Source organism: Panthera uncia, assembly GCF_023721935.1.
Source record: "Panthera uncia isolate 11264 chromosome B3 unlocalized genomic scaffold, Puncia_PCG_1.0 HiC_scaffold_1, whole genome shotgun sequence".
Lineage (NCBI taxonomy): Eukaryota > Metazoa > Chordata > Mammalia > Carnivora > Felidae > Panthera > Panthera uncia.
Window position 1 is genome coordinate 33,627,171 of NW_026057582.1, and position 25,338 is coordinate 33,652,508.

A 25,338-nucleotide genomic window follows, 5' to 3' on the forward strand; every position below is an offset into this window, starting at 1 on the left:
TATAAAGAATATTACAAAATAATTGTTTCCCTTAAAATTAAAAGTTTATTAAGTATTAAATACACAAAAATTTATAATGCATATATAAAATGTAGATAATAATAAGTCACCCATGTACCTAAAATCTAGGTTGAGATTATTATTTATATCTTCAAAGACCACTGTGTGTTTTATACTGATCTTGTCTCCTTTTTCCCAAGTAACTCTTTTCCTGACTCTTAAAACCATTTCTTTACTTTTTTTTTGAATGTTTATTTTTGAGACAGCGTGCATGTGCAAATGAGCAGAGGAGAGGTAGAGAGAGAGAGAAAGAGAGAGGGACACAGAATTTGAAGCATCCTCCAGGTTCTGATCTGTCAGCACAGATCCTGATGCAGAGCTTGAACCCATGAACCATGAACGAGATCATGACCTGAGCTGAAGTCAGATGCTTAGCCGACTGAGCCACCCAGGCACCCCCTTACTTATTTTTATAAAAACTTTATCGAGACAGAATCCACATTCTATACACCTTACCCACGTAGTGTAAAATTTAAAAAATTTTAAAGTATTTCACAGAGTTGTGCAACCATCATCAGAATCAACTTTAAAACATTTTTATCAACTTACCCCCCAAACTCCCATACCCATTAGCAGTCCACATTTTCTTCCAATCTCCAGCCCTAAACAACCCATAATCTACTTCCTGTCTCTGTATATTTGCATATCCTGAACGTTTCACGTAAATGGAATCACACAACATGTGGCCGTTTGTGACTGGCTTCTTTTACTCAGCATGTTTTCAGGGTTCATCCATGTTGGAGCATATATCAGTCACTCATTTACTTAAAAAATACTTTTGCACAGATGTTTATCTAAATATATTGTTCTATTCAGTTTAGCATGTTTTTGAAATTTATAGAAGTGGAATAATACTGTATATATTCTAATATAACTTGGTTTTCTCATTCAACATTGTGTTTGTGATGTTCTTTCATGCTGAAATACATAGATAGCTTTAGTTCATTTTCACTGATGTACAGTATTCTATTATAATTATACCACAATTTATTTATCTATTCTTCTGCTTATGGGCATCTTTTACTTCTATTTGTTGGTATTATGAAAAAAAGCAGCTATTAGAAAACGTTCCTTTACATTTTTCTTCGTACCTATGCGCGAGGCTTTCTTTAAAGGCATGTTCTTCAACTTGCAGGTCAATGCCAATTAATAGGGTAGTAAACTAACTTAAATAGTTATAAGTAGTATGCCAAAAAAAAAAAAAAATAGAACAGAAAATATCAGAATGACTTCCTTGTAGTTAGGATTATTGTTTCCTAAACGTTTTGTAACTTCTATATACATATATGTGCATGTATATGTATACATATATGTATATATGTATATATATCCACATAGAGACACACACACACATATGTATGTGGGTACTGGATTACAATGTGAAGTATATTTCTTACTGTGGCTCATGGTCAAAAAGTGTAAGCTACCTTTCTAGGGTATATTGGTAGATGTGGTTTATGAATCATAGGAATAAGCAGATGTACATCATTACTATATGAAAACAAATCATTTTCCATAATGTCTGTACCAATTTACACTTCCAACACTAGTACTGCTGCCTATTCTGACGAGCCTTGATGTTGACAGTTTTTTTAAAATGTTTTGAATGAATAGATGATAAATGAAAAAGCAACTACAGTAAAATGTTAATAGCAGAATTCAGGTAGAATCTATAAGGGTATTCACTGTAAAAGTCCTTCAATGTGATATAAAAAAAGGTTAGGGTAAATTTGCCTCAACTTTTAAAGGTTTTTTTCAAAACAATACCATACTGGACTAGCCTTTCATTCTAGCCACCATTCAATTGATCTTTGTCCTATAAACAGTTTGGGTAATACCACTTCCCCTAAGAAGTATCCAATTGAGTTACTAGAAAGTAATTACATGTCTTATCTTGATCGGTTTGGACAAGGATATCCTGATTTTCCCTAAATTTTCTGTTCACCAGCTTTATCCTTGTTTCTCCACTTTTACAAATGTGCTAGAATGCTGTATAAGCACCTTACTGTTCATTTATATATTGGCCTTTTAGTTTTGCTCTGTTATTTATGTGTCTTCATCCATTTGTGCAGGGTGTCCAAGACTTGTAAATTTCTAGAGGGCAGGTATGGACCTTTTGTATAGCATCTAATACAATGTTATCATTTATGCAATTAATAAATCCACTTTATGTAACAAGTTCAGAAAATTGAGCTAAAGTTATAATCTCCACATCACAAAATAAAATAAACCTTGCAAATGGCTGTATTAAAAAATACATTTTGGATTTATAGGATAGCAGTTGATGTATAGTTATGATAGTCATGACAGGACTCTTTGTCTTATTGCTAACTTTAAAGAGAAGACTAACAGCATCTATTAACTATATTTGCTTGATCAGGTTAAGGAACTTTCCTTCTTATCCTAGCTTGCTGAGAGCTGTTAATCATAGATGGGTGTTGAATTTTATTGAATGCTTTTTATGAATCAAATAAGAAGACTATATGTTTTTTCCTCATTAATTTGTTAACGTGGTGTTTCATGTTAATCAGTTATCTAATGTTGAACCATCTTTTTATCTTAGAAATAAATCAATCTTGGTCTTGATGTATTGTTTTTTACATATTGCTGGATTTGGTGTTTAATATTTTATTTTTGAAGTGCTTTTCATCTATGTTCACCATGATATTACCCATATTTTTCATTTTTTTTGACTATTCTTTTCTGGTTTTGGTTAAGATTATTGTAGTTTTACAACATGAATTAGGAAATGTTTACATTTCTATTATTCCAAAGAAAAGTTTATGTAAGATTGGAATTACCTATTCCTTGAAAGTTGTATAGAATATGGCTCTAAAATGAGCCAAACTGTTTTTTAAATAAGGATTTTTTTTGAACAACTTTAGATTTACTGAAAAGTTGAGAAGATAAAATATAGAGTTCACATATACCCTGTTCCCAGTTTCCCCTATCTTTTAACATCTTACATTAGTATGGTACATTTTGTTAGACTTAATGAACCAATATTGGTATATTACAATTAAAGTCCATACATTATTCATATTTCCTCTTGTCCTTTTTATGTTCTAGGATCCCATCCAGATTACCCTATTACAACATTTAGTTTTCAAGTCTTGTGATGTTCCTCTTGGCTGTGACAGCTTTCCAGATTTTCCTTGGCTTTAATGACCTTGACAGTTTTGAGAAGTATTGTTTAGGTATTTTGTAGGGTGCCCCATTACTCAAGTTTTCTGATATTTTTCTCATAAGACTAGAGTTGTGGGATTTGGGGAGGAAGAGCATGAAGTAAAGCGCTATTTTCATCACATCATATCAAAGACACAAAATCATACCATGATACATGAATGTTACTGACTTTGATCACCTGAGGTATCTGTCAGATTTCTCCACAGTACTTTTTTCCTTTCCTTTCCATACTGTACTCTTAGGAAGGAAGTCATTTTGTACAGTCCACATGCACCCTCTTTGAGGGTAAAACATATACATGAATAACTTGGAAATCTACATGAAAGACTTCTCTCTTTTTCCTCACTGTTAATTTATTCAATTATTCATTTAGATCAGTGTGGACTCATGGATATTTACACCTTGGGTTATAATAAAGTACAACTACATTTTGTTGCTTAAACTGTTTCACAAAACTTTGGCCACTGGGAGCTTTGTCAGTTGGCTCCTATATGCCTTTGACATACATCCAAAAGTGTGGGGTTTTTTTGTTTGCTTTTTTGAGCATTTCTTTACTTTTGAGCACTAAAAGGTGCTCTAGGCTTATCTTGTATATTTCTTGCCCAGTCCTGGAACCAGCCATTTGTCTGAGAAGAAGTTCCTTTTATTGGTAAACAGTATTAGAAATCAAGATCTGAGCATTAGGTATGCTTGTTTTTAGCATACCTGAGCATTAGGTATGCTGAGGTATTGTTTCTTTTGGACCCTTTCTGCTGAGAGAGCAAAGGAATATGTATGTATGCTAACCATGTACGTACACATACCTACAAATATTTCTATATACATGCCATTTGTATACCATTTATATTAAATAAACATAAATCCACACTGATGTCTCCAACTCTGAACACATGGATCATTCTAGCCTCCTCCCATTGTAAATATGTGATTTTCTACTGTATCAATGAGAAATGCAGTTCCCACCATTTACCATCCATTTACTTAATTGTTGAAACATATATAGTGAACATATATAGTAATATCAGCAAACATATATAGTAACATCAGAATTGTTAACTCAAGTGTGCAAGGGATAGAACTATCAACTAGAATAAAATGCTTATGTGCAATTCCTTTACCTTTAGCCTTACAAACACCACTTATATCCAAAGGTACAGTAGTATCCCTGCCCCCTCCCTTCCGCAATTTCACTTTCTATAGCTTCAGTTACCCATGATCAACAGCAGTCTGGAAGCGGATGGTCCTCTTTCTAACATATCATTGGAAGGTCAATAGAACACTATGTCACACTGCCTATGTAATTCACCTTACGTCATCACATTACATATGCATGTATCATCTCACATCACCACAAGAAGCGTGAATAGAGTACAATAAGATACTTTGAGAGGAAGACCACATTTACATAACTTTTACTACAGTATGTTACTATTGTTCTATTTTATTATTAGTTATTGTTGTTAACCTCTTACTGTGCCTAATTAATAAAGTAAATTTTATCATAGTTAAGTATGTATAGGAAAAAACATAGTATACATTTAGGGTCTAGCACTATCTGTGATTTCAGGCACCTATTGGGGATCATGGAATGTATCCCTGTGGATAAAGGGGGACTACTATATTTAGGTCAGCATCTTTTCCCTCCAGCCCCTTCAGTGAGATTGTTTCCTATATTAAAAAAAAAAAAAGTTTCTTTATTTTTGACAGAGAGAGAGAGAGAGAGAGAGAGATAGAAAGAGAGAGAGAATGAGTAGGGGAGGGGCAGAGAGAGAGGGAGACCCAGAATTTGAAGCAGGTTCCAGGCTCTGAGCTGTCAGCACGGAGCCTGACGCGGGGCCCAAACTCATGGACTGCGAGATCATGACCCGAGCGGAAGTTGGACGCTCAACCGACTGAGCCACCCAGGCGTCCCTGTTTCCTATATTTTTAATATATTTAGTTTCTCTTCTCAGAGTCTGCATTATTTTCTGGGATATGCCAACTGCCTAAATGCTGTTTTTAAAAAAATTCTGCATATATTAAGCATTCTTTGTAACGTAAAGTTCTGTGAGTTTTGACAAATGCATAACATATGTTTCCATGTTTCACCCTATAGTATCATACAGAATAGTGTTATTGCCCTCAAAATTGGCTGTGATTCATCTATTCATCTATGTTCCTCTTTCCACAAATCCCTGGCAGTCACTGATCACTTCACTGTCTATACTGTTTTACTTTTTCCAAAATGTCACAAAATCGGAATCCTATGGTATGTATCATTTTCAAATTGGCTTTTTTTTTTTAACTTAGCATATGCATTTAAGATTCCTCCACGTCTTTTTTGTGGTTTGATAGCTCATTTTGTTTTATCATTGAATAATATTCCATTGTATGGATGCAACACAGTTTGCTTATACATTTACCTACTTAAGTACATCTTGGTTGATTACAGTTTTTAGCAATTATCTTATCAATGTTCACATGCAGATTTTTCATGGGCATAAAGTTTTCAAATCATTTGGGTAAATAACTACGAGTTCTTTATTTTGGATGCAAGTTCTTTTTTAGATATTGTGATAGAAGAAATAGATGAAAAACCAATAACGATACAGAAAAACTCAAAGGCACCATCAATTATCAGGATCTAATTGACACAGAATAGTCCACCTGACCAAACAATCTATATTCTTCTCCAGTGCTTATGGAACATTTACCATGAGAGATCATATCCAAAACCATAAAAATAAACCTCAACAAGTTTAAAATAATTGAAATCATACAATGTGTTTTCTGATAACAGAATGAAATTAGAAATCAATAACAGAAAGATAATAGGAAAATTCCCATACACTTTGAACCTAAACCAAGTTTATAAATTTCTAGGTAACCAATGGAGCAAAGAAGTCTTAAAGGAATGAAAAAAAAATACTGCAGTGATTAAAAATGAAGAGACAACATATCAGAATTTGTGGGATTCACCTAAAACAGTGTTTCTAATACATTAAAAAGGAGGTAAGTCTCAAATCAATATAAGCTCCCACCTTAAGGACTGTATACAGCAAAATAAACCCAAAATAAGATAAACAATGAAATCATAAAGATAAGAGCAGAGACCAATGAAATTTGAATATGGAAAAATAATAGAAAAAAACCAATGAAACAAAAATCCCAATCTTTGAAATAATCAATAAAACTGAAATATCTTAAGCAAGACTGAGAAAGAAAAAGAAGACAAATTACCAATATACAAATGAAATAAAAATATTAGTACAGACAATGAAGACAAACACATAACAATAAGGAGATACTAGGAAAGTACTACATACATAAAACTTAGATGAAATGGGAGAATTCCATGAAAAGTACAAAATGCCACATTCAATCAAAAATAAAATAATTTGAGTAGCTTTATAACTTTTAGGGAAATTGAATCTACAGTGAAAACACTCTAGAAAAATAAATCTCCAGGCCATATGGTTTCACTGGTAAATTTTACAAAGTATTCAAAGAGAAATTAATATAAATTCTACATAAACAAACTCTTCCAGAGAAAAGAAGGAGGAACGCTTTATTTACTACTTTTTATGAAGCTAATATACTTTGATAAGTAAATACAGATAGAGTAAAAAAACCTGTAGAATAGTATCTTTTATGAATATATATGTAAAAATTCTTACCAAAATATTAGCAAACATATTTCAGTAATATATAAAAAGAATGGAAAAAAATGATATGACATAACCTAATGGAGATTATTCTAAGAATGCAAGACTGGTTCTATATGTAAAGAGGTCAATCAATATAATCTACCATACAGACAGAAAAAATAGATCACATAATTTATTAATTTATGTACAAAAGTGTATCAATATTCATTCATGGTAACAACTCTTCAGAAAAATTTGGAATAGAGACAAACTTTCTCAGACTTTAAAGCTTTTATAAAAAAGCCTACAAATCACATTATACTAATTGATGAAGGACTGAAAGCTTTTCCTGTAAGATCAGGAAAAAGTCAAGGATGCCCATTCTCATCATGGCTACTGAACACAGTGGTGGAAATTCTAGTCAGTACAACTGGCAAGAGAAAAGAAAGAATCAAGGCAGGCAGATCAGAAAGGAAGCAATAAAACTGCTCCCTCCTATTTACAGATGACATGATGAAAGACTCTTAAAACAAAACAAAACAAAACAAAAAATACCCTCTTAGATCGCACTAGTATTTAATCAAGGCTGCAGTACATAAGATCAGTATACAAATTATATTTCTACAAAGAACAAACTGGTGGTTGCCAGAGGGTAGCAGAGCAGGGGGATGAATGAAATGGGTGAAGGGGATTGGGAGGTACAAGTTTCAAGCTATTGCAATGAATAAGTCCCAGAGATGAAAGGTACAGTATAGGTATACATAATTGTTGTATGGTAACAGATGGTAGCTACACTTGTGATGAGCATAGAATAATGTATAAAGTTGTCGAATCATTATATTGTATACTTGACCATGATGTAATATTGCATGTCAACTATACTTAAATTAAAAAAATTAAAAAAAAATACTGTTTACAGATTTCTTGTGTCCAGTACTTCATGTTAGAAGCTTGAAAATTGTCACTCCATCCTACTAACAAGAAAAGCCTGAACAGACTGAAAAATCAACTCTTTTTGAATCTGTAAGAGAGGGGAGACGCAGGGTAAACTGCTGTCTCCATGACTGGAGAGGCCAACAAGCAAATACAGGAAGTTCTGGCTTACCACAGCAGAGAATTGCAAGGGAAACAGCTGCAAGAAATAGTGCTGAGGTGGGAAAACCTGAGTTGTTATTAATGAATTGCTGGATGCTCAGTATGGACAAGTGGAAGTTAAAAATTCTAGGAGGACCTAGTCATAGGGGACCCTCCAAAATATTGTGAGATTTACCTCCAGGAGCATAACCAGGTTCCTCTAGTAGATACTGAAGAAAAATCCTTGTGCTTCCAGCAAGGGGAGAAGAAAAGAACCATTCTGAAACACTGTTAGCACTCTGTTCTTCTTAACAAGGCGTGCCTTCAGAGGTAACTAGTTAACCAGAGCATAATCTGCTGGGATATTATCAGAGACTAATTGACCTGGAAGACACAATATACCCCACTCCTGCTCCCTCTAGCCATGCTGTCCCACCTAAGGTTGGGGGGGTGGTGGTGAGAAAAAAACTACAAACACTTGTGAGGTACAAAGTCCAGAGGCAATGGTTCACTAAAGTACAGAGACCTGATGTAGGGATACAGAACACTTTCCCTCATCCCAAATTTCATCACCATATTACTAAAGGCCTATTTAAAACAATTCCTTTTATGTGAAAAATGGGGCAACCTCTTGTATTGTTGGTGGGAATGCAAATTGGTGCAGCCACTCTGGGAAACAATATGGAGGTTCCTCAAAAAGTTAAAAATAGAACTACATTATGATCCAGGAATCACTACTACGTTATTTATGCAAAGAACACAAAAATACTAATTTAAAAGGATACATACCCCTGCAATGTTTATACCATCGTTATCTACAAATTAGCCAAATTATAGACACAGCCCAAATGTCCAATGATTGATGAAAGGATAAAAAAGATGTGTTTACACACACACACACACACACACACACACACACAAATATTACTCAGCCATTAAAAAGAATGCCATCTTGACCTTTGCAATGATATGGATGGAACTAGAGTATCATGCTAAGTGAAATGTCAGAGAAAAATACCATATGATTTCACTCATATGAGGAACGTAAGAAACAAAACAAATGAGTCTGAGGGAGAAAAAGAGAAAGGCAAACCAAGAAACAGATTCTTAACTATAGAGAGCAAAATGATGGTTACCAGAGAGGAGGTGGGTAGGGGAATGGGTTAAATGGGTGATGGGAATTAAGGAAGGCACTTGTGATGAGCTCCAGGTATTGTATTTAAGTGTTGAATCACTAAATTGTACAATTGAAACAAGTATTTCACTGTATATTAACTGGAATTTAAATAAAACCTTAAAAAATAATCTAAAGAAACCAAACAAGTTCCTTTTACCTAGTACACAATGGCTGGCTACCAAGAAAAAAATTACAAGGCATACTAACTAAAAGGTAAAAACACAATTTTTAAGTGAAAGAGCAAACATCAGAACCAGGTATGGCAAGGATGTTGGAATTATCAGACCAGGAATTTAAAATAAGATTAATATGTGGGGGCGCCTGGGTGGCGCAGTCGGTTAAGCGTCCGACTTCAGCCAGGTCACGATCTCGCGGTCCGTGAGTTCGAGCCCCGCGTCAGGCTCTGGGCTGATGGCTCGGAGCCTGGAGCCTGTTTCCGATTCTGTGTCTCCCTCTCTCTCTGCCCCTCCCCCGTTCATGCTCTGTCTCTCTCTGTCCCAAAAAAAAATAAATAAAAAAGGTTGAAAAAAAAAAATTAAAAAAAAAAAATAATAATAAAAAAGATTAATATGTGAAGGGCTATAATGGATAAAGTAGATAGCATGCAAGAACAGATGGGCAATGTAAGCAGAAAGATAGAATCCAAAGAAAGAATGAAAAAGAAATGCTAGGCATAAAAAAAAAAAATGAACAGTAATGATGAATGCCTTTGATGGGCTCATAGCTGAGAAAACAATTTCTGAACTAGAGGATATATTAATAGAACTTTTGAAAACTGCAAAGTAAAAAGAACACAGACTGAAAACAAAACAAAATATCCAAGAACTGTGGGACAACTAAAGAAGGTATAACACGTGTGTAATGGGAATACTAGAAGAAGAAAAGAAGAAATACTTAAAACATGCTTGAGAATTTCCCCCAAATTAATGTCAGACACCAAAATAGTCAGAGAACTCCAAATAGGATAAATGCAAAAACAAAAAACAAAAAAAACCCTCAAACTATACCTACACATATAATTTCAAACTATAGAAAATCAAAGAGAAAGAATCCTAAAAGTCAGAGGAAAAACAAAACCTTTATGTAAAGAGAAACAAAGATAAGAATTAACCTGACTTTTGCTCAGAAACCATGCAAGCAAGATGAAAGTGGAGAGAAATATTTAAAGTGTTGAGAGAAAAGAACAACCAACTTAGAATTCTGTACACTGTGAAGTTATCCTTTTAGCAGTGCAGGAGAAATAAAGGCTTCTCAAATAAAAATTGAAGGTATTTGTTGACAGTAGATCTGCCTTGCAAGAAATGTTAAAAGAAGTTGTTTAGAGAAAAGGTAAATGATATATGTCCTTACACAGAGCATAAAAGAAGGAATAATCAAAGTAAAATAAAAACTTATTTTTCTTAATTGATCTAACATATAATAGTTTGTTCAAAATGATAAGATCAACAGTATATTCATTATATATGCTTATGTATATATTTTATGTGTATATGTATCCTTATGTATATAAGTGAAATGAATGACAGCAGTTATACAAAGGATGGGAGGAAGGAAGGAATTAGGATAATTTTGTTATTACAAGGTGTAATTATAAGGTATTCCATTTGAAAGTGGACTTGGTTAGTTTTAAGTGTATATTGTAAACTCTAGGGCAACCACTAAAAAAAGTAAAACAAGAAGTATAATTGATATGCTAAGAAAGGAGAAAAAACAGAATCATATATAAGGCTCAATTAAAACAAACAAATGGCAGAAAAAGTGAAAGATAAAAATAGGAACAAAGAATGGCAACAAATAGAAAACAGTATTGAATATGGGAGACATTAATCCAACTATATTAATAATCACTTTGAATGTCGATGGTCTAAATGCAAAAATAAAAGACAGAGATTGTCAGAGTGGATTAAAAACACAACCCCACTATATGTTGTTTACAAGAGACCCCCTTTAAACATATAAATATAGATTAAAAGTAAATGGATATATATAGAAAAACCTATCATGCTAACATTTATAATAATAATAATAATAATAATAATAATAATAAAAATAAAGCAGGAGTAACTATATTAGTTTGAGACAGAGCAGACTTCAAAGCCAGGACAGTTGCCAGTGCTAAAGAAGGACATTTATAATGATAAAGGGGTCAGTTCTCCAAAAAAACATGTTTTTAACAAGCGGTCACCTAACAACAGAGCATCAAACTATGTGAGGCAAAGACTAAAAACTACAAAGAGAAGAAATTAAGCCCACTATCATAGTTGCAGACTTCAACACCCCCATTTCAGAAATGGACACATACAACAGGCAGAAAATCAGTAAAGACATACCTAAACTCAACAACTCCATCAAACACTGGGTATAATCGACATCTATAGACTACTTCATCCAACAATGACAGAATACACATTCTTCTCAAGCTCATGTGAGACATTCACCAAGGTAGACCACTTTCTGGGCCATGAAACACACCTTAACAAATTTAAAAAGGATAGAAATTCTACAGTGTCTACTCTCAGACCACAGTGGAATTAAACAGCACACTTTGAAATAATGCTTGAGTCAAAAAAAGAAAAGAAAAGAAAAGAAAAGAAAAGAAAAGAAAAGAAAAGAAATAACACTTCAAGGGAGAAATATCCAAGAGAAATTTTGAAATATTTTGAACTAAACAAAAATGAAAGGGAGTAAGGGAATTGGCAAAATAGCTGAAGAGAATTAAGAAATACAAATTTCTAGTTATAAAATAAGACACAAAGATGAAAAGTAAAAAAAAAAAAAATAGGGAGAGAGAGAAATTTCAAACTTTGAAATGCAGAGAAAGCAGGGTTTAGAAGGAAATTTATAGCCTTGAACACTAAAAATAAAGATCTTAAATCAATCACCTGAATTTACACCTTAAGAAAAATAGAAAAATAGGAAAATAGAGGCGCCTGGGGCGCCTGGGGGGCGCCTGGGGGGCCCCTGGGTGGCTCAGTGGATAAAGCGTCTGACTTTGGCTCAGGTCATAACCTCATGGCTTGTGGGTTCGAGACCCATGTCGGGGTCGATGTTGACAGCTCAGAGCCTGGAGCCTGCTTCAGATTCTGTTTCCCTCTCTCTGAACCTCCCCCACTCACACTCTGTCTCACTCTTTCTCAAAAATAAATGAACATTTAAAAAAAATTAAGAAAAAGAAAATAGAATAAAAGCAAAATAATTCAGAGTAAGCAGAAGAGAAATAACAAAAATTAGAGCAGAAATCAGTGAAACTGAAAACTGGCAATCAACAGAGAAAATCTCCAAAACCAAAACCAGTTCTTTGAAATGATAAATAAAACCAATAAGCCTCTAGCCATGCTAAGTTAAAAAAAAAAAAAAGAGAGAGAATACACAAATTATTAATATTAGAAATAAAAGAGAGGGTATCACTATAGTTTCTATGCACATTAAAAAGATAATAATACTTACAACAACTCCACACTCATAAATTTGATAACCTGGATGAAATGAACCATTATATTAAAGATGCAATCTGCTAAAATTCACATAAGAAGAAACAGACAATCTAGATAGGCCTATTCTATTAAAGAAATTGAATCACTAATTAATAATCTTCTAGGGGTGCCTGGGTGGCTCAGTCGGTTGAGCGTCCGACTTCAGCTCAGATCATGATCTCACAGTTTGTGAGTTCAAGCCCTGTGTTGGGCTCTGTGCTGACAGCTCGGAGCCTGGAGCCTTCTTTGGATTCTGTGTCTCCCTCTCTCTCTGCCCCTAACCCACTCGTGTTCTGTCTCTGTCTCTCTCAAAAATAAATGAACATTAAAAAAAAAAATCTTCTAAACAGGAGGCACCAGGTTTGGATATATTCAATAGTGCATTCTACCAAACCTTTAAGAAAGAAATTACCCCAATTCTCTACAATCTTTTAAAGAAGATAGAGACAGAGGGAATACTTCCAAACTCATTCTATGAGGCTAGCTAGTATTAGCCTAACACCAGCCAAGCAAAGACATTAGAAGAAAAAACCTATACACAATATCTGCAAAAATCCTCAACAAAATATTAGCAAATTGAATCCAACAATGTTAAAAAAAAAATATACACCATGACCAAGTAGGATTAATCCCAAGTATGCAAGGCAGGTTCACCATTTCAAAATCAATTAATATAATCCATCAATCACATCAACAGGCAAAAAATAGAAAAGTCACATGAGCATATCAATAGATGCAGAACAAACATTTGACAAAATCCTACACCCACTGTGATAAAAACCCAGTAAGCTGGAATAGAGGGGCATGAGGGAAACATCCTCAATTTGATAAAAAATATCCACAAAAACATACATCCAATACATTTCTCAATGGTGAAAATTCAAAGCTTGCTTAGTAAGATCAAGTATGATATCCTCTCTCACCACTCCTTTTCAACACTATACTGGACATTTTTAGCTACTGCAATAGGACAAGAAAAGGAAATAAAGGTATTCAAATTGGGAAGGAAGAAACAAAACTACCTTTCTTTATATATGACATGGTCATCTAAGTAAAACATCCGGAAGAGTCAAGAAAAAAACTTCTGGAACTAAGAAGTATTATGGCAAGGTTACAGAATACAAAGTTAAAATACAAAAGTCAATCATTTTCCTATATATCAGCAATAAACAACTGAAACTGAAATGAAAAATATATCAGTTACATTAGCAGCCCCCCAAATGAAAAACTTATATACATCTAACAAAAGCTATCAGACTGAATGAAATCAATGAAGAATTAAATAAAGTTCCTATTCCATGTTTATACATAAGAAAAGTAAATATCATCAGGATGTCAGTTCTTCGCAGTTTGATCTATAGATTCAATGGCAATCTAAATAAAAATCCCAGCAAGTTGTTTTATGGATATTTACAGACTGATTCTACATTCTCTATGGAGAGACAAAGGATCCCAAATAGTCAATACAATATTGAAGCAGAATAAAGTTAGGAGACTTATACATATGGACTGTGATTCCCTTCTATAAAGTTATAGCTAGTGTGGTACTGGTGATGGAACAGCAAATAGATGAATGGAACAGAATAGAGAACCCAGAAATGTAGAAACACATAAATATAGTAAATTGATCTTTCATAAAGGAGCAAAAGCAATACAGTGGAGCAAAGATAGTCTTTTCAATAAATAGACTGGACATGTACATGGAACAACTGGACATGTACATGTGAAAAAAATGAATCCACACATAGACTTTACATCTTTCTCAAAAATTAACTCAAAATGGATCATAGAACAAAATGGAAAATACAAAACTAGAGAACTACAGGATAACACAGGAGAAAACATAGATGAGTTGGGTATGATTCCTTTTTAGATACAATGCTAGGGGTACAATCCGTAAAGGAAATAATTGGTAAACTGGACTTCATTAAAATTAAAAATTCTGCACTATGAAAAACAATGTCTAGAAAAGACAAGTCAGAGAATGAAAAAATATTTGCAAAGGACACATCTGATAAAGAAATATTAATCAAAATGTACAAAGAAACCTTTAAACTCAACAATAATAAAACAAACAACCCAAAAAATGGGCCAAAGACCTTAACGGACAACTCATTACAGAAGATATACAGATGGTAAATATTCATACGAAAAAATGTTCAACATCATATATCATCAGAGAAATGCAAATTAAAGCAATAATTAGATAATACTACACATGTATTAGAATGGCCAAAACTTGGGGAACCTGGCTGGCTCAGTTAGTGGAGCATGCCACTCTTGATCTCGCGGTTGTGGGTTTGAGTCCCACATTGTGTGCAGAGATTACCTAAAAAAAATCTTAAAAAAGAAAAAAAAGAAAAAAAAGAATGGCTGAAATTCTGAACTCTGACAACACCAAATACTGTTGAGGACACAGAACAACAGGAAATTGCATTCATTGCTGGTGGGAATGAAAAATGATGTAACCACTTTGGAAGACATCACAGTTTCTCAGACAATCCAGCAATTCTGCTCTTTGATATTTACCCAAAGTAGTTGAAAATTTATTCACTATAAATTTATTCACCAAAATTTCACACAAAAATCTGCACATGGATGTTTACAGCAGCTTTGTTCATAACTGCCAAAACTTGGAAGCAACCAGATGACCTTCAGTAAGTGAATGGATAAATAAATGGTACATCCAGACAATGGAATATCACTCAGTGTTAAAAAGAAATGAGCTATTAAGTCATGAAAAGACACAAAGGAAGCTTAAATGCTATTATTTAGCAAAAGAAGCTAATCTAGAGAGGCTACATACTATATGATTCCAGCTAGATGACATACTGGAAAAGTCAAAACAATGGAGATAGGAAAAAGGTCAGTGGTTGCCAGGTACTGAAAAGGAAAGAGGGATGAATAGGCAGAGCACAAAGGATTTTTAGGACAGTGAAATTCTCTGTATGATACCATAAAGATGAATATATGTCAGTATACATTTGCCAAACACACAGGATGTACACTACCAAAAGGAAACCATAATGTAAATGTAACAAATCACTCATACACTGTTGGTGGGGATATAAAATGGTACAGTTATTGTGGATAATAATTTGGCAGTTTATCATAAAAGTAAACACATAACTGCTATATGACCCAGCAACTGTATTCTGGGTATTTATCCCAGAAAAACAGAAAATTCTGTTAATAAGACCTGTAAACAAAATTCAGAGTAACTTTGTTCATAAAAGCCAAACCTGGAAATGACCCAGATGTCCTTCAATAGAAAAATGGTAGAACAAACTATGATACATCAATTCCAGGGAATAATACTCAGCAATAAAAACCAGTGGATTGTTGATTCATGTAACAATTGTTTGAGTCTCTAGGGAATTATGCTGAACGGAAAAAAACAATCAAAATGTTACATACTACATGATTCTACTTAGTTAAATTCTCAAGATGGCAAAATAGAGAAATGGAGGAAAGATTAGTGGTTGTCAAAGATTTGGACAGAAAGGCTGGGTAGGAGATAGGTAGGTATGGCAAAAGAAAGACAATGGGAGAATCCTTGTGGTGATGGAATTGTTCTTTATCTTCACTGCATCAATGTTAATATGCTGATTTTAATTTTGTGCTAGTTTTACAAATTGTTCCCATTGGGGAAAACCTGATAAAGGTGCATGGCATTTCTAAGCAGTATTTCTTACAGTTGCATGCCAATCTACAATTATCTTAAATAATTCCACCAAACATTTAAAGAAAAAAAGACACCATTCCTCCTCAAACTCTTCCAAAAAACAGAAGAAAAGGGACTTCCTAACTAATTCTATGAGGCCAGCATTGCCTTAATATCAAAGCCCAACAAAGAACAACAAGATAAGAAAACTACAGGCCAGTGTCCCTTATGAACATTGATGTAAAGATCTTCAACAAATACTAGCAAAACAAATTCAGCAGTATATTAAAAGGGTTATACACCATGACCAAGTGGAATTTATCCCTAGAATGCAAGGATGGTTCAGCATATGAAAAGCAATCAAGGTAATATACCACAGTTGTAGGATAAAGGAGAAAAACACATTTAAATGTTTGGTAGAATTCTCCAGTGAAGACATCTGATACAGCCATTTTATATGTAGATAGGTTCTTGATTACTGATTCAATCTAACTTGTTACAGATCTATTTGGATTTTCTATTTTTTTCTGATTCAATCTGCATAGCGTTTGTGTTTATAGGAATTTGTCCATTTCATCTAGGTTATCCAATTTACTGGCATACAATGGTTAATAGTACTTTCTTATAGTACTTATTTCTATAGAATTGGTAGTAATGTCCCCATTTTTGTTTCTGAGTTTAGTAATTTGAGTCTTGTCTCTTTTTTTTTCTTAGCCAATATAAGCTAAAAATTTTCAATTTTGTCCATCTTTTCAAAGAGTCAATATTTGGTTTAGTTGATTTCTATATTGTCATTACATTTTCTATTTTATTTATCTCTGTCTTAATCTTTATTATTTTCTTCCTTCTGCTAGCTTTGGGTTTAATTTGTTCTTTTTCTAGTTAAGTTGTAATGTTATGTAGTTGTTTTTGAGATCTTCCTTTTTTTTTAAAATGTAAGCTTTTACAGCTATAGCTTTTCCTGTTAGTTAGCATTGCTTTCTCTGAATCACTTAAGTTTTGGTAGGAAACATAGAGCCAGAAGACAGTGGAATAATGTTTTTTTTATAGTGCTGAAAGAAAATAACTGTTGATCCAGAATTCTACATCTAGTGAAAATATCCTTCAAGAATGAAGGTAGAACGAAGATATTTCTAGATGAAATAACTACTATGAAGAAAAGCTACTGAAGGCGTTGTCATGCTCTCAACCAATAAAACACCATAGCAGTGGTCAACACTTAAATAAGACTTATTATGAATCAGTTGTTGTTCTAAGCACTTTATATGGATTCAATCCAAAAAGGTTGTTACTATTAACATGTTCATATACACATGAGAAAATGAAAACAAAAAAGATGTTAAGTAGCTAGTAAGTAGTAGAGTCAGAACTGAACCCAAGCAGTCTGGCTTCAGAGATGATGCTCTTAACTATTACTTGATACTATCTTGTAACTAAGTTGTTATAAGTTACAAGTTGTATAACTTGAGTTTATTTAGTTAATCAAATAGATAAAAACCATTTTAAGCAGATTTAGAAATTTAAAAAATTATTTTTATTTAATGCTGTTTTCTAGAGATAAAAAAATAGGAAGGCAAGGCAACAACTTGTATTACTTTACCTTGAAAAAAATTATATAGAATGAGCATGAAACACTGATTTATCAACAATAATCATAATAATAAACATTCTTTGAGTACTCACTATGTGTCAGAAGTTGTTTTGGGGTCTGAGTATGTAAAAATGAATGTGATAAAGCTCCTGTTCTTAAGGATTTTATACAAATTAGGTAATACAGTCAAATAAGTATATAATTACAATATAGCATGTGCTATAACAGAAGCATGTACAAAGCCCAAAGTACATACAAGGTAACAATGATATAAGAAAGGAAACATAAATATAATCATGGCTGTTTTAAGACAGTAATATTTTTAAAAGGCCTTGAAAAAAGGCCTTGCTCACAAAAAATGAACAGTTAGGAAAATATTCCACAATTTTTTATGCATGATACACACAGACTACTATCTCTGTTTTAAACTTGTAAATAAACTCTCCATTAAATAAGCAATGAACAGAAAGAAAAGCAAGTAGAATCTGTTACCATCCTGTGTAGTTATTTTAATTTTCAAAGCCTTCAGCATAAAGACGATAGGCTTATTCCAAAGTACTTAGAATCACCTCCTGCTGATTAAATTTCTACTCACTCAATAGTCCAGTGCTCAGGAATTATGTGGATTCAGAAGGTAGAAGAGGAATTAATCCAGAAAAATCTTTCAATAAGACGGAAAGTGATATTTCTATACTGGATAAAAAAAGCTATATTGAACTTAATGAGTTACCTTAACAGTTGCAAAGAACAAGTTCTCCAAGTAAACTCTGGGATCCTTAAGGTGAGGATTATGCCTTATTTTTCTTTCTATCCTTAGTATCCCTAATGGTTAATACAGGGCTTGGCAAATAGAGCATTATTATTTCTGCTCAATTAGATTTTTATTATAAAAGAATCAACAAGAGATGAAGTTTAATTTTTTCTTGACCATATTCCTTGTATGCCAACAAAATGTTCTTTTATGTCCAAAGGCCACTGCTTAATTCCACAGAGAAAAGGGATCAAATGTGACCCTTGACCTCAGAAATGTAGATATGGTTAAAAAAAGAACAGCTTAAAAGAATCAATGCAAATTCCTTAAAGATCAGCATGGACTTTTAAATTTACAATTTCTACATGCTACTATAATTCTTTTTTGCTCTTACTGAAATTAAATGTTATAGTACATGTGACAGCAAAGAGAATACAGTAACTAATGACCCATTCACATTTCCCTGTAGCTGTGCTTCAAGTAACTGCCATTAATGGGATATAAACCCTGTCTAAGTAACAGAAAGGACATTATGATTCATATTCCATGTGTTACAGTTATATAGATATATTTAGTTTTGTATTCATATTGTACACAGGATGAATAAATGGCTATACATGATGATTATGAATCCCTAAATTATAATGTTGTCGTGTATTTTTAGATTGCTCAGAGATCAACTGTCTATTAATCAATGGTCATTAAGTCAACAGGTTCTCACTAAGTTGATACTTCTGTCTTTAACTTAAATGATGTATGCTGTCCTCATTAAAGAAGATTTTAATCTAAGTTACTAAAACAATAACAAATAACTAAAACATCAGAGAGAAAGGATGTCAACATCTATGTCAACAAAGGCACAGTTTTAAATATACTAACTTAAAACACTAATAATATTAATTTAGCTTTTTATGACCACACATAAATATGCCTATTTAAAAATTTCTAACATATGAGAATAACTTACTGAAAAAAAAATTCTGTTTACTGTTATTAAATTAGCATTTAATGACAATTAATGAATATTAATTGATGATTACAAATAATCACATACAAAAATAATTTTACATCTTGATAAACTGCACTCTTCTCTGGGTCAGGATTGACAACTTTTAGCATAATCTAATATTTTCTAAAAGTTTAAAGATAATATGTGAAAAAAAAAACTTGAAGGAAACTGGTTAAGATTTATCTAGACAGGATACTAAGACTCTTAACTCTGGGGGGAAAAAGGGAGCAAATTTAAGTGTTATTGGCTAAAGTTTCTTATATTAATTAGACTATTGTAGTGATTAGTGGTACGGAATTAATTTTCTTTGCAACATGTTGGTGACTTTCTTACCTAGAGAGCATGCCCAGAGGTGTAACATTAAGTGATCCCATCAGCATTGCCAGGGCCATCCCTGGCGCTTCCCGTTCTATTACTTCTTTTGTGGCCTGTAATTAAAGATTAAATAGCAAACTGAGTGAAATAAGCCAAAAGGAAGGAATGCAGAGTAGTAAAGTTAACTTAAAAATAATTATAAATCATGCTTTCTATAAACCATACTTTGTAGTTTCCCAAACATTGTATTTATTGAGACTCAGTTCTTTGGGACCTCTGAATAAAAGCTGACAACCAGGACATCCAGGGAACTTTTATATATTAGCAGACCTTTCTTATTTCTTATAATTCAGAGGTATTTGATGCAAGTCTCATCTAAAAACCTAAATTTTAAAACGAAATCTCAGATTGTTATAATAGCTCAATGATTTTCACAGTGCAAGAAATCTGGGTATTTTTCTTTGTCTATTACACATGAAATAATTAATCCCTAAAACCTGAGATCATTTTGTTTCTGTCCTAGCTCTATGATTTTATGATACAATTAAAAGGAACTCAGGAAGTACCAAGTTAACTTTCTCATGTTTTGGGTAGAAGAAAAACTAAATTTACCATCTTTCATATTTTCAATATAAATTATCTTAGTATTTTTAAAAACAATTAATGGAGTGATAGGTTTTAACTATACAATAGATGTTTTAAGATAGGACATTTTTAAGACTGTGTAGTTAAACCTGAAGTGAATTAGACAGGAAAATTTCACTTTCTAAAGGTCAAAGTAGATACATATTTATCATATTGTGATGGTAAAGATATGTTTAACGCTCAAAGTTGGGAGTGAAATAAATGACTAAATGTATTCTTAATCCTGTTTCTACATATGAAGTAATTTATAGTAATTGGGAGCAATACAGGAATAAAGTTTGCAAAATAAACTATTCCAGTACAGAAGAAGAAAGGCAAATGAAATAAAAGATAAATTATGGAGGAATATAGAGAAAGATTATTTTTTTAATATTTTATTAGAAGTAGAGGGACAGTACTAAATCAGATTGTAGCTCTGGCAAAATTTAGGTCGAGGACTTGGCAAAATAATTGAACTGTATCAGGTATGTGTTAGATGCTGGTTGATGTTATAAATAAACTTTTAAGTTGCACAAAGTTATTTAATCCCTTATAATTATATAGAATAAAGCATTACCAGAATTGATGTGATCTACTAGTCCACTGAATCCCAGCATAATGTGATATCTAACAATGGCAGAAATTTTAAAGGAAAATTAACACTACCATAATGTCTTTCAATAAAACCTGCCTTAAAAATAGAGGGCCAGCAGGCAGGAGAAAAGGAAATTCTTAAATTCCTAAGTTTGGGAGTTAATTACTTTTATTTAAATATATAGCTAAAATAATGCCAAGCTAGCATTATCCAGAATCTATCCTTGGTTTTCCAAACTCAGCTTTCTAGTATGATTCTGAGGTCTCCTGATAAGAAACACTATTTCCATGTGATAAACTGCTTTATTGATGTTTGTAACCTTTACTTAGAGACTGTAAATCTTAGAGTCTTAAAAATCAAGTATGTCATATTACTGAGAACAATCTTAAAAGAATTCTTTGGACAGGGCTAACATTTACTTCATCATCTGCTTGAAAAAGTCACATAAACAGTGTTCAACATTTAATGAATTTGGGATCCATATAAAGATGATGTACTCCAAAGTATAGTAGCATACGTTATTTAAGGACAAAGGAAGAAAATATTAAAATAGCTGAGAAGTCTTTCACTTAAACAGATACCTCAAAAACATTTATCCATCCACGCAACAAATATTTATTAAGCATCTAATATGCCCTAGGTAGTATTCTAGAATTGATGTTACAGTAGTGAATAAAACAAACTTCTAAGAGTGTGTAAATTCACCATCACCTACCACATGAAAAACCTGATTGACAAATTGTAAATGAGAACTATCTACAAGAGATGTAATTCACTAATTTTTATAGATTCTCTAAAATAAACCACTGGATTTGGCTGGACCACAGTGGTCTACCTACAATGCCTCTTCTCACTTTTCTAAGAATTGTTTTACTATATGCAACTGGATCCAATGAAATGGCTCAGTGAAACTCGTATTTATATTAGGAAGTATTTAAGGCCATCGTATACCACTTTGCACTGTGATCCTCTTTAGGAGGAGCTATATGAGAAACTTTCTCTCAAGTGTCATACTTAGGAATGGGTACTCCCCTGGGCTACCATTTTTTGTTTGTTTGTTTTTAATTATGATGCTTATGAATCAGTTACCCTTGAGAAGAGTCAAATCTGTGTATCCTTTTTAGTAGGGAACACAACCTAATTTCATCTTATTTTTCCTTTCCTTATTTTCCCACATTTATTCTATTAAAAGGTCTATTTTTGTTTCATGTATTTGGGCAAACCATCCTAAATATCTTTTCAGAGTATTAATAAATATATGGATGATGAATGGATGGATGAATAAACGTATTCTTTACACAGAGGTCTTCATCTTTTTCTAAATGTAATTTAGGGAGGACAATTAATGGTGAAGCCGTCTAGATAATCTGGGCCTCCAGACACAAATTTTGCTTGTTTTAGAACATAAAAGAAAAATAGATACTTTGGTGATGCCACTAAAAGGCACTGGTGTCTACAGTGGTGAGTGCAGAAGTGTCACACTCTTTCTAGGACTAAACACAAAACAGCATTTTTGATTGGATATATACATTTTTTATCATTCTCTTGTTGAACAAAAATGAAACCAATGAAAAGAATGATAACAATATCAATTTCTGAATACTTTGAAGGATGCGTATATATATATACACACACACATATATATGCATACATACACACAAGATATTTCTAAATAACACACAGAACAGTCCTTTTTTTACATCTATATCAAATATTATCTTTTCCATAAAACATTAGAGCCCTTCTATTTCCTTTTGTATTTTTTCTTCCTCTAAAGCTGTTTAGTATAGCAGAAAGATCACCATCTGTGAAGTCAGACAATGCCACAACAGTTACAGTTCATGAGAGTAAGAGCTGGATGTATTGCAGCACCTAGGACAGTGCTCAACATATAGTATGTGTACTCAATAAATATTTGTTGAATAAAAGAATGAATAAATGAACCAATATAGGTTTGAAACCCAGCTTTATCACATAGTTGCTCTGTGAATTAGAACAAAATATTTAACCTCTTGGAGCTTCAGTGTACTTATGAATAAAATGGAGATAATAATGAAACATACCTACATCTTAGGAGAACTAAATGATACAAGTCAATAACCTAGCATAGAATAGGCATTCAATACATGGTAATTCTCTTTGTGCCTCTTCTTTCTAATCCACCTTACTTCCTTGCAGTTTTGATTGATTATACCAGTTAGAAAATAGGAAACACACAAAAATCCAGAAATGAAACCTAGAAACAGTGGTTGAGAAGCAAAGATGAGGGGAAAGAGAATGGAGAGCAAGAACCTAAATGTAAGAACACTGGCAAGTGGGAGGCAGGGAGCAGAATACTGAAACACTGGATCTAAAAGGAACAAGCAGCCAAATGAAGTGGGAGTTGGAAGGTGGACAAGAGGGCAAGAGCTGGGTAAAAACATCTATAAACCATAAATGAAAAGGTACAAGAAGGTGGTACAGAGCAATGGAATAAAACTTAATTTAGAGGAAATGGGAAAATTCTGTCTAAATTAGTAGATCATAGAAACAGAAGAATGGTTTTAATAAGTGTAGCTTTATCTGTGCCTGTTAATGAGTAAGTAACAAGCATTCATTATCAATAGGCTATTCATAATGAATGGCAAAAAAGAATGCCATTAAAAGTTTGAAATTTTTTAATTAAATTGTTTCTAACTTTCTTATACATTATCTTTGTTTCCTTGAGCAATAGGAGAAGTTTATATTCCTACTTCACATATAACCTTTTCTGAACTAGTGGAGTCCAAAATAATGAGGTTTAATTGGATTTAGCCACTCTCTTTAAATAAAACATTTCATATTTAACTTCTTAATACTTTCTAAACTATGAAAGTTGCTAAATGCTTTCTAAACTATGAAACCACCTAGGGAAAACCACTTATTGTGATCTTTTTATCAAAGACACTTTTAAGACACATTAAAGTCAGAAAGTGCTTCATAGACTGTTCAAGTTGCAAAAAAAGGGTGTTATAAACAATAATTTTATAGCCCCGAGAACTTGCCAATGAAATTCAGATCCATTTTAATTTCACAGGAAAAACAATATCAAAAAATGTTATTGCTAACGGGCCATGTGGTTTAAATATGTACAGGACACATATTAGCTAAATGTAAATGTGCAGAAATTCCTTATACTCATGGTGACTGTGAAAAACCACTTAATATAGTGCTTTTCTTTATTTTTCTAGACATATTTTTATCAACAGAGCATAACCTATGTATTAATATCTATATGACTGTAATTTGACTATATAGATTTAACAAAATTTCCTAAGAATTACTGCAGTGCCCTCTGCTGATTAAATAGTCTTAAATAACAAAGAGTATCTTTAAAACTTTTTTTTTTTTTTTTAACGTTTATTTATTTATTTTGAGAGAGAGACAGCGCGAAGCCCTATGTGCAGCTTGGACCCATGAACCATGACATCATGACCTGAGCCGAACGAAACCAAGTGTTGGCACCTCAAAATCTGCATTTCTAACTAGTTTCTGGTTATGCTTGTGATGCTGGTCAAAGGACCAACTTTGAAAAACACATTACAGATGGAAGGAATGCGGTAGATTAATGATAATGTGTACCACCTGATCTAATTTTCATGCTCACCTTGTATTCAACTTTGTAAAGTAGACTGAAATAAATATGAGGAGCCTTCATCAGAGCAAAATATAGACCTACTGAGGAGATAAATTAGGTAATAAATAGGCAGTTTAATGACAGCCAATTAAATTTACCCTACTTTATCAATTAAAGGGTAAACACATTAATTTTATTTTACACTTTAAAAAAGGGTTATAATAAACTAACAATTCAGAGTCTGCCTCTGTAAGTATCATATGGCACACAGAAGCTATCTTTAATATATTTTTTTTCCTTAAGACTACACATGATGGATAAAACTTGTACACGACTAACTCCTAGATATTCAAGAAGGAGCACCAGCTACAAATCTACTCCTTTCTCCTTTCATTTAAGAGACAGAGAATAATGGAAGCAAGAGGGACATTATTCTAAAGGCAGCCTTGAATTTATTCTAATTGATTAAGATATTCACTTGCATAGTTTAATTTTTTATTAGTTGCAAATACCTTTCAACCAATCATAACACATCAGTGTATCATAACATGTGACTAAATGGTTAAAGGCTACTGTTACAAAGGAGAAGCTGCAACCA

At 32.9% G+C, this 25,338-nt stretch overlaps 1 protein-coding gene across 2 annotated transcripts in view; it reads right to left on the reverse strand.

The window, feature by feature from the left end:
- GPHN (gephyrin) overlaps window positions 1-25,338 on the reverse strand; it is a 625,620-nt gene that overhangs the window by 262,202 nt on the left and 338,080 nt on the right. For both annotated transcript variants that reach the window (XM_049611430.1, XM_049611431.1), the window contains exon 5: window positions 19,945-20,039. In XM_049611430.1, coding sequence (XP_049467387.1) covers window positions 19,945-20,039 — 95 coding nt within the window. The remainder of the gene's footprint in view (window positions 1-19,944; window positions 20,040-25,338) is intronic.